The 15388-nt window shown below is 36.5% G+C and overlaps 1 protein-coding gene across 1 annotated transcript in view; it reads left to right on the top strand.

Annotated features, from left to right (window-relative positions):
- LOC137005952 (gastrula zinc finger protein XlCGF57.1-like) overlaps positions 1-15388 on the top strand; it is a 779808-nt gene that overhangs the window by 365283 nt on the left and 399137 nt on the right. The window contains exon 4 of the mRNA XM_067366484.1: positions 14782-15195. Within this exon, the coding sequence (XP_067222585.1) occupies positions 14782-15195 (414 nt within the window). The remainder of the gene's footprint in view (positions 1-14781; positions 15196-15388) is intronic.

The following is a 15388-nucleotide window of genomic DNA, read 5'->3' as shown; positions in this document are numbered from 1 at the left end:
CCTCTTATTTCATGTAGTTACAGGGTAAGTATGACATTACGGGCTGTAAATTAAAGCGGAGCTTGTTACCCTCTTATTTCATGTAGTTACAGGGTAAATATGACATTACGGGCCGTAAATTAAAGCGGAGCTTGTTACCCTCTTATTTCATGTAGTTACAGGGTAAATATGACATTACGGGCCGTAAATTAAAGCGGAGCTTGTTACGCTCTTATTTCATGTAGTTACAGGGTAAGTATGACATTACGGGCCGTAAATTAAAGTGGAGCTTGTTACACTCTTATTTCATGTAGTTACAGGGTAAGTGTGACATTACGGGCCATAAATTAAAGTGGTGCTTCTTAACCTCTTATTTCATGTAGTTACAGGGTAAATATGACATTACGGGCCGTAAATTAAAGCGGAGCTTGTTACCCTCTTATTTCATGTAGTTACAGGGTAAGTATGACATTACGGGCCGTAAATTAAAGCGGAGCTTGTTACCCTCTTATTTCATGTAGTTACAGGGTAAGTATGACATTACGGGCCGTAAATTAAAGTGGAGCTTGTTACACTCTTATTTCATGTAGTTACAGGGTAAGTATGACATTACGGGCTGTAAATTAAAGCGGAGCTTGTTACCCTCTTATTTCATGTAGTTACAGGGTAAGTATGACATTACGGGCTGTAAATTAAAGCGGAGCTTGTTACCCTCTTATTTCATGTAGTTACAGGGTAAATATGACATTACGGGCCGTAAATTAAAGCGGAGCTTGTTACCCTCTTATTTCATGTAGTTACAGGGTAAATATGACATTACGGGCCGTAAATTAAAGCGGAGCTTGTTACGCTCTTATTTCATGTAGTTACAGGGTAAGTATGACATTACGGGCCGTAAATTAAAGTGGAGCTTGTTACACTCTTATTTCATGTAGTTACAGGGTAAGTGTGACATTACGGGCCGTAAATTAAAGCGGAGCTTGTTACACTCTTATTTCATGTAGTTACAGGGTAAGTGTGACATTACGGGCCATAAATTAAAGTGGTGCTTCTTAACCTCTTATTTCATGTAGTTACAGGGTAAATATGACATTACGGGCCGTAAATTAAAGCGGAGCTTGTTACCCTCTTATTTCATGTAGTTACAGGGTAAGTATGACATTACGGGCCGTAAATTAAAGCGGAGCTTGTTACGCTCTTATTTCATGTAGTTACAGGGTAAGTATGACATTACGGGCCGTAAATTAAAGTGGAGCTTGTTACACTCTTATTTCATGTAGTTACAGGGTAAGTATGACATTACGGGCTGTAAATTAAAGCGGAGCTTGTTACCCTCTTATTTCATGTAGTTACAGGGTAAGTATGACATTACGGGCTGTAAATTAAAGCGGAGCTTGTTACCCTCTTATTTCATGTAGTTACAGGGTAAATATGACATTACGGGCCGTAAATTAAAGCGGAGCTTGTTACCCTCTTATTTCATGTAGTTACAGGGTAAATATGACATTACGGGCCGTAAATTAAAGCGGAGCTTGTTACGCTCTTATTTCATGTAGTTACAGGGTAAGTATGACATTACGGGCCGTAAATTAAAGTGGAGCTTGTTACACTCTTATTTCATATAGTTACAGGGTAAATATGACATTACGGGCCATAAATTAAAGTGGTGCTTCTTAACCTCTTATTTCATGTAGTTACAGGGTAAATATGACATTACGGGCCGTAAATTAAAGTGGTGCTTCTTAACCTCTTATTTCATGTAGTTACAGGGAAAGTAAAAAAAAAAAAAAAAAAAAAAAAAAAAACCGCAAACAATCTAATATCACTTGGAAACCTTTATTTGAAAAACAACTTATTTCAAAACAGTTTTGAAGTTACAACACTTCTCCTTTGTTTCTCTTGCTTGGCTATCTCCTCCTCTTGTTCCTCTTTTTCTTTCTTTCCTTCCACTGATGAATCTTAAGAGGGAATCCCATTTGCTATTCTGTATTAAAAAAAAATACAGTAGCCTACACCCAGAAATGTGCTTGTTTACTCATCTTTTACCCTCATGCCATCTGAGATGTATACGACTTTCCTTATTAAGATGAACATAAAAAGGTTTTTAGGAAAAAATAAATCATCTGGGAACGCTTTATAATGCAAGCTCACGTGTTTCTAAAAGTCGAAACATCAAACAGCACAAACAGCAATAACTACAGTAATCTATACGACCCTAATGGATGAATCGATGTCTTCTGAAGTGAAACGATACATATTTGTAAGAAAAATACCAAATACTTTAATATTTTTAAAACTTTCGACCAACTGTCTTCTGCGCGTGCATGCAAGGGTTGAGAGTTCATGCTCGACGTAACTTGAAGCGTGACGTAAACGTGCCGAAAAACTCACGCAGATGTTGGATCCCGTCAGTTTTTTTTATTATTATTTTTTTATTAATGCTCACAACAAAATACACAGAATAACAGATAATGAGAATGAGAAACAAACACAGAGACGAACTCCGTGATTCCCTCCTCTGGCCATCTGAGGGAGCCATCTCCGGAATACTAACACACATACACACTACATTACCCATCATCCCGTTCTCTGGCCTGATTACGCCTCAGCTGTTGCCTATCAACTGGACTATAAAAGACTCACACACACCACACCACATCGCGAGGTCTTGTTTCCCTAGTGTGCATTTCTGAGCGTTTATTGTCTGACTGTTTATCTGTTAAAATCATCAAATACAAATCACACAGGCTGCTTTCTGTATTTTTATAGCACTAAAATGATACAGATAGATACTCCAAAAACATACAACAACAAAGATAACTGATGGATCCTTTATGGTAATACATATGATATGGTACATCTACAGTGCAATGCAAATAAAGAAATTGAGAATAGTAAATAGTTTGTTATACACTATAAGAAATAGTTTGTGGAATATAATATAATAATATAGTCAATAATAAAGTATATAATATTGTCAATAAACAAACAGTATACAACAATTAAAATAATGAATAGACATTTATAAAATAAGTACAATAATATAATATAATATATTGATAATAGCATATAGTATAATAATATTATAATAGCAATAGAATATGTAGTATCATTTACAGAATATAGACAATAATATAACATCATAACTATAATTGATAATAATAGTATTGGTATAATAATAATCGCAAATACAATGTAATATCAATTGCAGAATAATATAGACCATAATAAAAATAGTAAATTAAATAGTGTCTTGTACAATAATAACATAGTATTGGTATAATAATAATAACAACAAAAGGCTATATATTTTCCATCAGTCTCTTGGAAATGGTGAGAACAGTCCACTAACAGGCTCTCCTCAGCCTTCCTTGAGGCTTGTGTAGCCCTGGTTGCAATGGGCTGAAAAAGAAATAAAAATATAAACAAATCACCATTTAATGGCAAACTTTTAAATAATGTAGGTGAGTCGGGAAACTTCCCTCCTAGCTAATAACCACTGTCTCCTCAACTCGTTGTCTTAGTGAAACCTTAAATGTGTGAAAAGCTAACCCACTTACTAACCTTAAAGTAAGGGTTAGATTAAGATTAACAAAATATCAGTCACCTAGCCGTAACTTGTCATAAAAGTCGGTTTTAATAAAATAGAGATGCATATTTAAACTTTAGTTTATAAAATAACATAAGCTAAAACTATGTTAGTAAACTCACGTCTCAACTTTCACAGCTAATTAGTGACATCGCTAGCTATTTTAGTCTGACTGACTCCGGTGGCCAACTACTATCAATTATATAATGACCAAATACAACCAGAAACAAATGTTCAGTCTTACCTGTGAAAGGTTATTCCCCGAGACCGGTTTTCAATTGTGCAGCGATTTGTACAGCCCCAAGCAGCACACGAAGCAGGCATTTTTCTCAATTCCAGTTATGAACGTAATGCGAACGTTGCCCCGCACAACATGGCGGCGCCGTTGACGTACGGTCCAGCAGCCAATGGGGCGTCTAGTGTTTATTATGGCTGTTTCTCAATATGCGTTCTTCAGCGATCTTGCGTCCTTGTGTTCTTGCTTTACGTCATCATCAACCGTCGAAGTTCAGTTCCAATACTCAAGAACGCAAGAACGGAGGACGCATGAAAGTACCCGGATGTGTTCTTGATATCGAGGATGCATCGAATGCAAACATGACGAAATCGAACCGTTAAAATTCCCAGAAGACGCTGCGGCGGTCGACGTACGGAAGCCTGTAAGCTTTAAAGTTCTCGTGAGATTCCAGCTACAATACATGACGGCTCGTGAAAGTAAACCGTTTGTTTTGCTTAATTTTAATAAAATGATAACCTGAAGAAAGCCTGCAGTATTTTTATTGGCATATAAAAAATAATCTTAACATTGATAAAGCATAACAGCCAAAGGCTACTTATTTTCATAAATACACGCGGTGAAATAAAAAGATAATTATATGAAAACAATGTCTATAATAATATGAAATATTTTTTTAACAGGTTATGACATTTGTTTGTGATGTTATGTTGTATTTATTGTGCATTAGCCACTTATAATATGCTGGGACGGTCAGTTGAGCAACAAGATCGCAGCACATCTCAATTCTCAAATGATGCGTTCTCTGTCCTCGCGTCCTTCCGAGATCGTTCTTTCAAGATCGCCTGGCAAGACCGGACTCTACGAGAACACAAGTCCGTTCACTGCGTTCTTGGAATTGAGAAACAGCCTATATGTCTATGCGTCTAACAATACGACACAGGTTTGCGGCAGTGACGTCAAACCTCGCTCCTTATTGGCTGTCACATGTGATTTGCAACTACCATAGAGTGTTTGCGACATGCCGAATTTGAGTTGCTGTGTTAGATTCAGCGCGACGCTTAAAAGGATGGAAATGCAGATAAGGGGAATGTTTGCAGCGATTAAACACTTTTTATTGATTGTTTGACTTCTCTAAAGAGAATATAGGGAAATATTACATAATTAATTTGTGTTTCCTACTGGCAAAATTTCACATACATAAACAAACATTTACTGGCTCTAAACCTCTCTTTTCTCTTTTCAGAGATGATCTAGACAGGTATATCGAAACTATCCAATGCTCTATTAATCCCAAAGCTATGAAAACCGTTTCTCTTTATTCATCCTTTTTGTCCTCTTAAGGTTTACATAGCCTATATTGCATTGAAAGTTGCCATTACCCTGGCAACTTATCTGTGTTTGTGTATTTCTCTTTTTTGTGTTTTACAGGTATCTGTATTGATTTAATGCTCTGATCTTGTATATTGTTTAATAAAAAAAAAAAAAGTTGTGCATAATGTCTATGGTTAAGTGCACTAAGCAAGAAGTGAACGAAATGAAATGAGACACAGCTTATATATAATAAATCAGTTTATCATGAACAGGAGTTCAGTCTCTGGCGAGTAATGATGGAGAAACTGAACTTTTCAACTCCGAGTCAATTGAATCAAACGCTTTGAGAAATGATTCACTGAATCACGACACGTGCTGCTCAAACAGTGAACATGAACGAGAACAACAAACACTAACTAATTATGTTTTTATCAAAGAGTAATAGTTTAAATATAATCTATAATTCTTTAAATACCAAATGTAGATCATAAATATCTAAATATGAAGTTTATTAATTTGCAGTGTTAGTTTTTTTGTGTTTTTTTCTAACCAGGACAGTAGACCATTAATTCTTTTAAATTATTCTTTTCTTAAAGATGGAGTTTATTAAAGAGGAGACTGAAGACATGAAAATTGAGTTCATTAAAGATGAAACTGAAGACATGAAGATGGCGTTTATTAAAGAGGAGACTGAAGACATAAAGATTGAAGAAACATTCAGTGTGAAACATGAAGATACTGATGAACAAACAGGTTGGTTTTATTCTCACAGCTCTACAGAAATAGACAATATACAGAAGTATAATCTTACAGAAAAGTGTCCCAATTCACTCAGTCGGTTCATTCACTCCTTTAAGTGGATTTACTTTAGAGCTAGAGTAAGCATTATTAACTCATTACTCTAGTGAGTACATGTAGTAATGTGTAACTAAATCACTTTTAAATTCAGAGTTTCCATTAAATGTGATCCTGGACCACAAAACCAATCGTAAGTCACACGGGTATATTTGTAGCAATAGCCAACAATACACTGTATGAGTCCAAATTATAAATTGTTCTTTTATGCCAAAAAGCATTAGTATATTAAGTAAAGATCATGTTTCATGAAGATATTTTGTACATGTTCTACCGTATATTTTTAAATGTATTTTTGTAAGGAATGTATGTTAAGGACTTCTGTTTGCGTGTCTCTCTTTAAAAGCCAATAATAACTGAAACCAAGTAGATAACACAATAATTCTTTTTGCATACAAAATCAGAGACTTTACACGCTCAGATCAAGCCTCCAACGTGCTCCTGTTGTGTTATTTTCACCCTCTGCACAAACTGAGTTCACAACAAAAACAGCGCACAGGCGCTAACTGTAGGTGCTAAACAAACAGGCTCACTTGCTTCCAAATGCTGTAACTTTTGCTTAGTTCATGCTATCACCACAAAATTTGATCCAGATCCCAGACCAAATAATTTTTCTCCTTTCTTATTTCCTTCATTAATTATTGCATGTCAAATAAAAAGTATATGTAAAATTACAAGAAAAATATGTTTGATTTGAATTTTATCAGCAGTTTCTCCGCATGAGAATATCCCATTGTAATGTAATTTATATATTGATATATTTTTTAAATTAAAAGTGTTCTATCAAATGATACCTACCCTTGCTATAGTTTTTGAGTTATGAGTCTTTACTTTTGTGTTTGTCACTCAGAAAAACAACTCTAAAATGCCTTCAGGTATATATTTAGATTTATTTGCACTCAGATTTCAGGTTTTCAAATGATTGTATCATATCCTAACAAACCATACATCACTAGAAAGCTTATTTATTCAACTTTAAGATGATGTATAAATCTCAATTTCAAAAATGTGACCCTTATGACTGGTCTTGTGGTCCAGGGTCTCAAATCATAGAACAATTGATTGCATTTATGAACTTTTAACAGTGTTGGGTAAGTTACTCTAAAAACGTAATGAATTACTAATTACATCTTCAATAGTGTAATTAGATTACTGTACAAATTATTCCAAAAATTATTTAATTACTTATTACTTTCTTAGTCTTATATCAACCTGGATGAGTTAAATATTCAATGTGTAATATTTTTGCAGTAAAATATCCAATCCAGTGTTATATATTTTGTTCACTTGAGTACTTACAATGTCCCAAATTTTTCCAACTATTTGTAAATCGTGAGAAAATTGCAGTTTTAACCAAGGCTCCGGGACATGTGAGGAGTCGTCTGTCAATTGCATCATACCCGTGTTACCCTCAGTTTCCGCTTTTATTTTGTAGAAAACATGGAAACACATGTACATATGTAACACGTTTTAATAGACATAATTATTTGAATAATCAGTAATACATAATTTTCTCCATCATACATTTTAAAATTAATTGCAATTAATTGCATGAATTGCATTAAAATTAAATTTAATATGATATTGTAAAATCTATCTATCTTACTGCAGTGTGCAACAGTGTCTCGCAGCAGTCGCCAAGTGAACACACACAGTACCATTATAACATCATTTTCAACCCACTTAAAATGTATCTAATAATAAACAGCTGCGAAATTTCAAACAGCAATACCAAAGCCTAACACTCAGCCTTGTTTTCATTACTGAATGATTAAGTGTTTTGAAGGAATCGGTTGAGTCAAAGATCAAATGAGCCATTCATAAACAACTGCCTTGTTCTTGAATGAATCGGCCATTTGAATGAATCATTTGAATGAATGAATAATTGACCCACTCATTAAAACAGTTATTTGCAGCCACCTACTGGTGGTTTAGTTTAATTTTTAAAAGTATAATATTCCCCCAAATTTCATATTTGTTTTTTCAAAAAATATTCAAAACAATCCCATAACATTAATGCAGTTATAATCAATCAAAAATATGCAGATTTAAATACGTCAAACCTGCAATATTCTGAAAGGATATTACTTCAGAACACATTTATATTTCCACCATAAAAAATACTATAAAATACAAGTGACCTATGTACGTGTGTCTACATGACAAGGCTTAATGTCGAGCCCTGCATGTAGTCTTAATGGGCCGCCTTTCAGTCACCATTTCATATTGTCTGACAACAAAAACAAAAAAAAAAAATATAGATGAACAATTTTATTGGGAAATTGGCTGTATTAAAATATATTATGTGAGCAAACAGAGAATCAAACAAATGTAAAGGGCTGACACTTGGCAGATTGTTAATACAACGACATTTTCTAATTGCTGTAAGTCATTTATCAACATTTAGTGACGTGTTCTGGGGATAGTTAAAAGGTCTTGGCCTGAAGACCTCAGAGACCGACCAGGGGTGTGTGCATGTAAAAGATCCTGTATATACGAGGGTGCTTGACCATGCAAGGCCCTTTAAGTAATAACCTAAATTTTGAAATGCACTCTATAATGAATAGGAAGCCAGTGAAGAGCTTTAAGCACAGGAGTAATGTGGGACCTCCTGTAGGACCTAGTCAAAAGCCTAGCAGCTGCATTCTGTACAATTTGTAATTGATCCAAGGAAGCTTTGTTTAAATGTGTACAAAGAATTACAATAATCCAATCGTGAAGAAATAAAAGCATGAACAAGCATCTCCAATTCCTTTTTTGAAACCATAGATCTAATTTTAGCAATGTTCCTGAGATGGAAAAAACAAGAACGAACTACCGACTTGACATGACTGTTAAGACACAATGATCTGTTAAAAATGAACCCCAAATTTCTTATGTCACCACAATCAGAGGATGATAGACCACCAATACCCTGCCTAATCTTAGGGGTAATGTTGTCTGGGGCAATAATCAACTCCTCAGTTTTATCTGTATTAAGTTGCAGAAAATTGTCTGCCATCCAATTGTTAATGGAGACTAAACAATCCTGCAAAAGAGACAGTTTCTCTTGTCTATCAGGACTAAAAGACATATAAAATAAGATATTATTTTGAAACTGCAAATTATCTTGAAAAGAGGAAACATATACAGGTTAAAAATAATGGGGCCGAGCACAGAACCTTGTGGCACACCACAGGAAAAAAGAAACTTAAAGAACCTATGGATACAGAAAAACTCCTGTCAGAAGGAAAAGAATAAAACCAGTCCAGAGCTGACCCAGAGATGCCCACCAGAGAATTCAGTCTACCAATCAGAGTGCAGTGGTCAACAGTGTCAAACGCTGCGCTAAGATCTAGCAAGAGCAGAACAGGACATTCACCAGAATCATGTCCTGTCTTTTTCAAGAGAGGCTGAACAACAGCATGTTTAAAACAAGTAGGAACCTGGCCTAGTCTAAGAGATAAGTTTATGATTGAAACCAAACATGGACCAATAGATGTTATGGATTTCATTAACAGAGATGTAGGTAAAATGTCCACAGGGCTCTGGGAAGGCTTCATCTTACAAACTAAACTAATAATGTCATTCAAGGAAATGGGATAAAATGAGTCCAAAATTGAATGTCTTTGTTCCATGAATATAATAGGGTTTGCTGATGGTGAAATGCCTGCCCTAACAGCCATAACCTTGTCCACAAAATGAGACAAAATTATTGTAATCAGGAACAAGAGATGAAGTCTCAAACAAAGTTTTAGGATTCCTTTTGCAGACAGATATCAGTTTAGTGAAAAAAGAATGATATATTTATTTAATAAAACAAAAGGTATAACAGCTTCTCTTGCCTTATGTGCCAATTTCCTCCTCCATTTTCCATCAAATAAGCAAGGAGAAAACACCTTTGGTGATAGAAATAATTGTAAATGAGCATAAGCCCTGTACGGTCCGCCATGCTGGTTTGTTTACACTCAGGCAGTTTGGTGTGACTTGCCTTGAACACTACAAAGTTTTGAGTCATGGTTTGTGGTTGTGACTTAAGGGCTCAAAAACCTGCCTGTAACGCAGCAGAACTCAGGAAATGTAGATCCAAAGCCACTGGAAGGCAAGCCTGCAACCTTTAGCTAAGAAAACATAACTCCTAATGCTAATGCTCCGCCCCCTCAGAGGCTGTTTTTTGAATGGATGTCAATGGATATATACTCTATTATATCTTCTATTACTTACTGAATGGTAAAGCACTTTTCTTGAGTATATTTAGGTTTATATTGGGTCCAGTTCTCACCTTAGTGATGAACAGGAATTGTCGTTTGCTAATTCCTCAATCAATGTCAGCTCTCTTCTAACAAGCTGATGATCCTAGCCAGATTTGAAAAATAAAGCATACATACAAAATGTGCAGTGGTGGTGCCTTTGGACCAGGTTTGAAAACCACTGGTGTATTCAGTATAAGGTCTATACAGTGGGTACAGAAAGTATTCCTTAAATTTTTCACTTTGTTATATTGCATCCATTTACTAAAATCATTTAAGTTCATTTTTTCCTCATTAATGTACACACAGCACCCCATATTGACAGAAAAACAGAATTGTTGACATTTTTGCAGATTTATTTAAAAAGAAAAACTGAAATATCACATGGTTCTAAGTATTCAGACCCTTTGCTCAGTATTTAGTAGAAGCACCTTTTGATCTAATACAGCCATGAGTCTTTTTGGGAAAGATGCAACAAGTTTTTCACACCTGGATTTGGGGATCCTCTGCCATTCCTCCTTGCAGATCCTCTCCAGTTCTGTCAGGTTGGATGGTAAACGTTGGTGGACAGCCATTTTTAGGTCTCTCCAGAGATGCTCAATTGGGTTTAAGTCAGGGCTCTGGCTGGGCCATTCAAGAACATTCACGGAATTGTTGTGAAGCCACTCCTTCCTTTGTGCTTAGGGTCATTGTCTTGTTGGAAGGTAAACCTTTGGCCCAGTCTGAGGTCCTGAGCACTCTGGAGAAGGTTTTCGTCCAGGATATCCTTGTACTTGTCCGCATTCATCTATCCCTCAATTCTGTGTTTTCCTGTCAATATGGGGTGCTGTGTATACATTAATGAGGAACAAAAAAATGAACTTAAATGATTTTAGCAAATGGCTGTAATATAACAAAGAGCGAAAAAAGAGGGGGTCTGAATACTTTCCGTACCCACTGTAGATGGACAACTCTGGTCGTGGAGGGACACTATTCTGCAGAGTTTAGCTCCAAATACACCTGCAAAATCTAACCCAACCCCATTATTTAATCGTAAAGGCTGATTTATACTTCTGTGTCAGACCTATGCCAGAGCCTCTGCACCGTAGGCTATGCAGAGAAGCAGCAAATGGATAACAACTTTGTTTCAGGGGACACATACAGTCAAACTGCAACAAGTGTTTTTTCATTCCCATGGAAGTTGAAAACACTCACTCTACCCCTATTGCCCTGCACCAATTTTTTGACCCGAGGGAGGGGTTCTAACAGACCAATCATAGTGCTTGCGGTCCCTGTAGAATTGATGCATTATTACATTTTAGAAGAGGTGCATGTCAGTTTACATCGTAGGCTACGTGTGGCACTCACAGCCTAGGCCATACCTCCGGGGTACACGCAACACAGAAGTATAAATAAGCCTCAAGTCTTCAGGAATGCTTGAAAATTACAGGCAGGTGTATTTGATTAGGGATGAAATTTAACACTGCAAAAGAGTGGTCCTCCAGTAACATAGGCTGTGTTTACACTGGCACAAAAATTCAGATCTTTTGCTCATATCTGACACAGATCGGATAGTTGCACACGTGTAAACACACAAATCCACACAAGATCCATTTTTTCGCATCTGATCTGAGCCACTTCCAAATGTGGTTTTAAATTGGATACATATCCGATCTCTGGACATGTGACCTACGTCTAAACACGCATATCCGATTCCCCTTGGAAATTCAAGCCATCACAAGGCGAGGGCTACACGTTTGTTCACTGAAAGGTAGCTTTAATGTTGTATTATGAAGCAGACGTGATTGTATCGTTTGTATGCACTCACACTAAAAATTTCGCAGCTTTATTATTGAGGTGGGAACTTTGTCTAACATTATTTTTCTTGAAAGAAATTGCGTGCACACATACATTCAGCAGCTGAATTTCAACCTTTGCCTGGTTAATTTGAAAGAGACCGCTGTGTTGTTGTTTTTCTTATAAGCCAAAAGCTTCACTGTAGCTACTGTCTCTCCCCCTAGCTCGCTCGAATTCTTTCATTCAAAAAAAAAATGGAATTCTAAAACTAATAACTGTAGATAAAATATCAAACGCAAATTATGTTTAGATTCCGGTCTATATCCGTTCAGTCAGAATTCGCGCTGCAAAACATCCATGACACTGACAGCTGTTAACTTATCCACTCAGGTAATCGTGGCCACTCGACATGAAATATATAAATAATTTTAATAGCGAATTTAATAGCGGCCATTCAAAACCAGAGGGTCTACTATGTGCATGTAAAACTATCAATGACAATCATTTTGGGGCAGGAAGTAATGTAAACACAGATATCGGATACCAGTCGCATCTAAAGTGAATGTAAACATGCTGGCCAAAAGATTGGATCTGTGCATTAAGACTTGCAGTGTAAATGCAGCCAAAGCTGCCCATCCCTGATCCATAGGATAGGATAGGTTATAAATCAGTGGTCTCAAAGTGCCGGCCCGCAGGCCAAACATGTCCGATGCTACCATTAAACGTTACAGATCCTCAAACGGCATCTAGGGCAAATGTGGCTCAGCTGTGTGAGCAGAAGCGCTGCAGGTATATATAGTGTACAAATGTATTCAGGGTAGGGCTGCAACTAACGATTATTTCAATAATCGATTAATCTGTCGATTATTTTTACGATTACTCGATGAATTGGAGGGAATCGGTGCAAATTCACAGTGCAAAAGATCCTCAGAACGTGCAAAAACAGGTTGCTCTTTTAACATCCCTGAGCTGTTAAAGTAATAAAAAACAAAAAACAAATGGACTAACACAAAAAACATACACATGTATGCTTTACATCTGCCAAACATATAGGGTTTTTTTTTTAAATAAAGTGCACAAAAAGATGTATATTTTTGTTTAGCTTAAGATGACCAAGTGCTATAAAAAAACTTTAAAATGAAATTTAAAAAGTACAACAAACACAAATATATTTGTCAACAATAACCGATATGGACAAAGCACAGAATAAATACAGGACAACAGATCAGTGTTAATTTTGACAGCAAATTTTGATTTAGTTTTAGTCATAGTCTTTTGGATTTTCACTTTCGGGATCAAAGTGTATGCCACTGATAAGCATTGTAAATGCAGTATTACAGTATACACCAATTAAACGCGCAGGTCTCCTCTCATGCGTCCTCCTCACTGGACGAGGCAATATCACTTTCGTTTCGCTTTCAGATATCTATTTTATAGATGCCATCAATGCTTTTATCTTTCTAGATGTAATTACCAAAATCAAAACAGTCCATAAACCTTAAATCCTCACGAAAACTTCGGTCAAGCCAGCTCGCGCGTCAACCTGAGAAATCAGCCTCCTGTCAAATTCTCGGTTTCTGAATGGACGGTTTGGCTTGATTGACATTCGGGCATGATTTATATACCATCGACCTGTCCTAAAACGTTAGCACGCTTTGATCGATTGTTTGGAGATTGCGTGTTTCTTCATGCGAGAGCGCATTTCCTGTTCACATCCACGACAAAACAGTTGATTATTTATGAACGAAAGCGTGAAAAAAAACGTGAAAATGGTCTAATTTGAAAGAAAATATCCAAAGCTAAAAGATGATATAGTGTGACTGATTGAAGCAGCCCGTATCAAAAGTGCGGGGGTCGATTTCTGTCTTTTCAAAACTGCGGGGGTCCTGACAACGGCGCGCCTGTTCAGAACAACGTTACGGGTCTCTCCGATGGTCTTTCCTCTACCTCCGCTCTGCTATTTATTTATTTATTTATTTTTGCTCCGCTCTGCTTCGCGCTCAACTGCGCTTTTTTATACTCAAACATCTCCGCGTCTTATTAAGAGGCGTAATAGTCGCGCGACACAACGAATCGATAATGAAATTCGTTGCCAACTCTTTTAATAATCGAATTTTATCGATTTTATCGATTCGTTGTTGCAGCCCTAATTCAGGGATTACATTAGTTCAGTACAGTGTTGATCAGTGCAAGATTTTGATGTTAATTAAGCTAAAATAAAGTAAGGGAAAATATTTGCAACTGTTAAAAACTAATACTGTATGTAACAATGATAGACAGTGCTGTGTACATTTTTTTAAGTATGGCACAAAAAATATCATAGTAATGAATTTTGAAGTAAATGAGAAATAACGCGAAGGAAAGTAGTTTTTCAGAAATTTTGTGCTTCCTTGTGCTGTTAAAATGGCCCTCCTATGAGGTGTCAATCCAGCCAATTTAAGATTGAGACCCCTGGTATAGATCATACATGTTGTTGGTTTTGATGCTTTAAATGTCTAAATTGTTTTATGTCTATTTTTGCCCCAGACCTAATGGCACTGAAAGAAGCGAGTCATGAACTTAAAGAAAAAGAAGAGGAAAAACATTATAATTTGATGACTGAAGAAAGATCAAAACAGGTTTCCTCACAAAAAGGAGCTCAAAAGACAGAAACTAAAAGTTATTTTACCTGCCAACAGTGTGGAAAGACTTTTAATCAACATAGAAACCTTCAAGTCCACTTGAGAGTTCACACTAGAGAGAGTCCCTTCACTTGCCAACAATGTGGAAAGAGTTTCATACTTAAAGACAAGCTTATAGTCCACATGAGAAATCACACTGGAGAAAAGCAATATATCTGCCAACAGTGTGGAAAGAGTTTCACACAAAAAGGAAGCCTTAAAGGCCACATGAGAATTCATACTGGAGAAAAGCCTCATACCTGCCGACAATGTGGAAAGAGTTTCAGTCAAAAAGGAAGCCTTACAGCCCACATGAGAATTCACACTGGAGAGAAGGCTTACACCTGTCAAGAGTGTGGAAAGAGTTTCATACAAAAAGGAAACCTTCAAGGCCACATGAGAATTCACATTAAAGAGAACCCATTCACCTGCCAACAGTGTGGAAAGAGTTTCAATCGAAAAGGAAGCCTTACAGCCCACATGAGTAATCACACTAGAGAGAGCCCATTTACCTGTCAACAGTGTGGAAAGAGTTTCAGTCAAAAAGGAAGCCTTAAAGTTCACATGAGAATTCACACTGGAGAAAAGCCTTACACCTGCCAACAGTGTGGAAAGAGTTTTAATGAGACAGGAAACCTTAAGGTCCACATGATAATTCACACTGGAAAAAAGCCTCATACCTGTCAAGAGTGTGGAAAGAGTTTCAGTTGGAAAAAAAGCCTTACAGCCCACATGAGCACTCACACTGGAG

Source organism: Chanodichthys erythropterus, chromosome 3 (assembly GCF_024489055.1).
Source record: "Chanodichthys erythropterus isolate Z2021 chromosome 3, ASM2448905v1, whole genome shotgun sequence".
In the NCBI taxonomy this organism is placed as follows: domain Eukaryota; kingdom Metazoa; phylum Chordata; class Actinopteri; order Cypriniformes; family Xenocyprididae; genus Chanodichthys; species Chanodichthys erythropterus.
The sequence above is the reverse complement of the archived record's forward strand: the minus strand, read 5'-3'. Positions and strand labels throughout refer to the sequence as shown.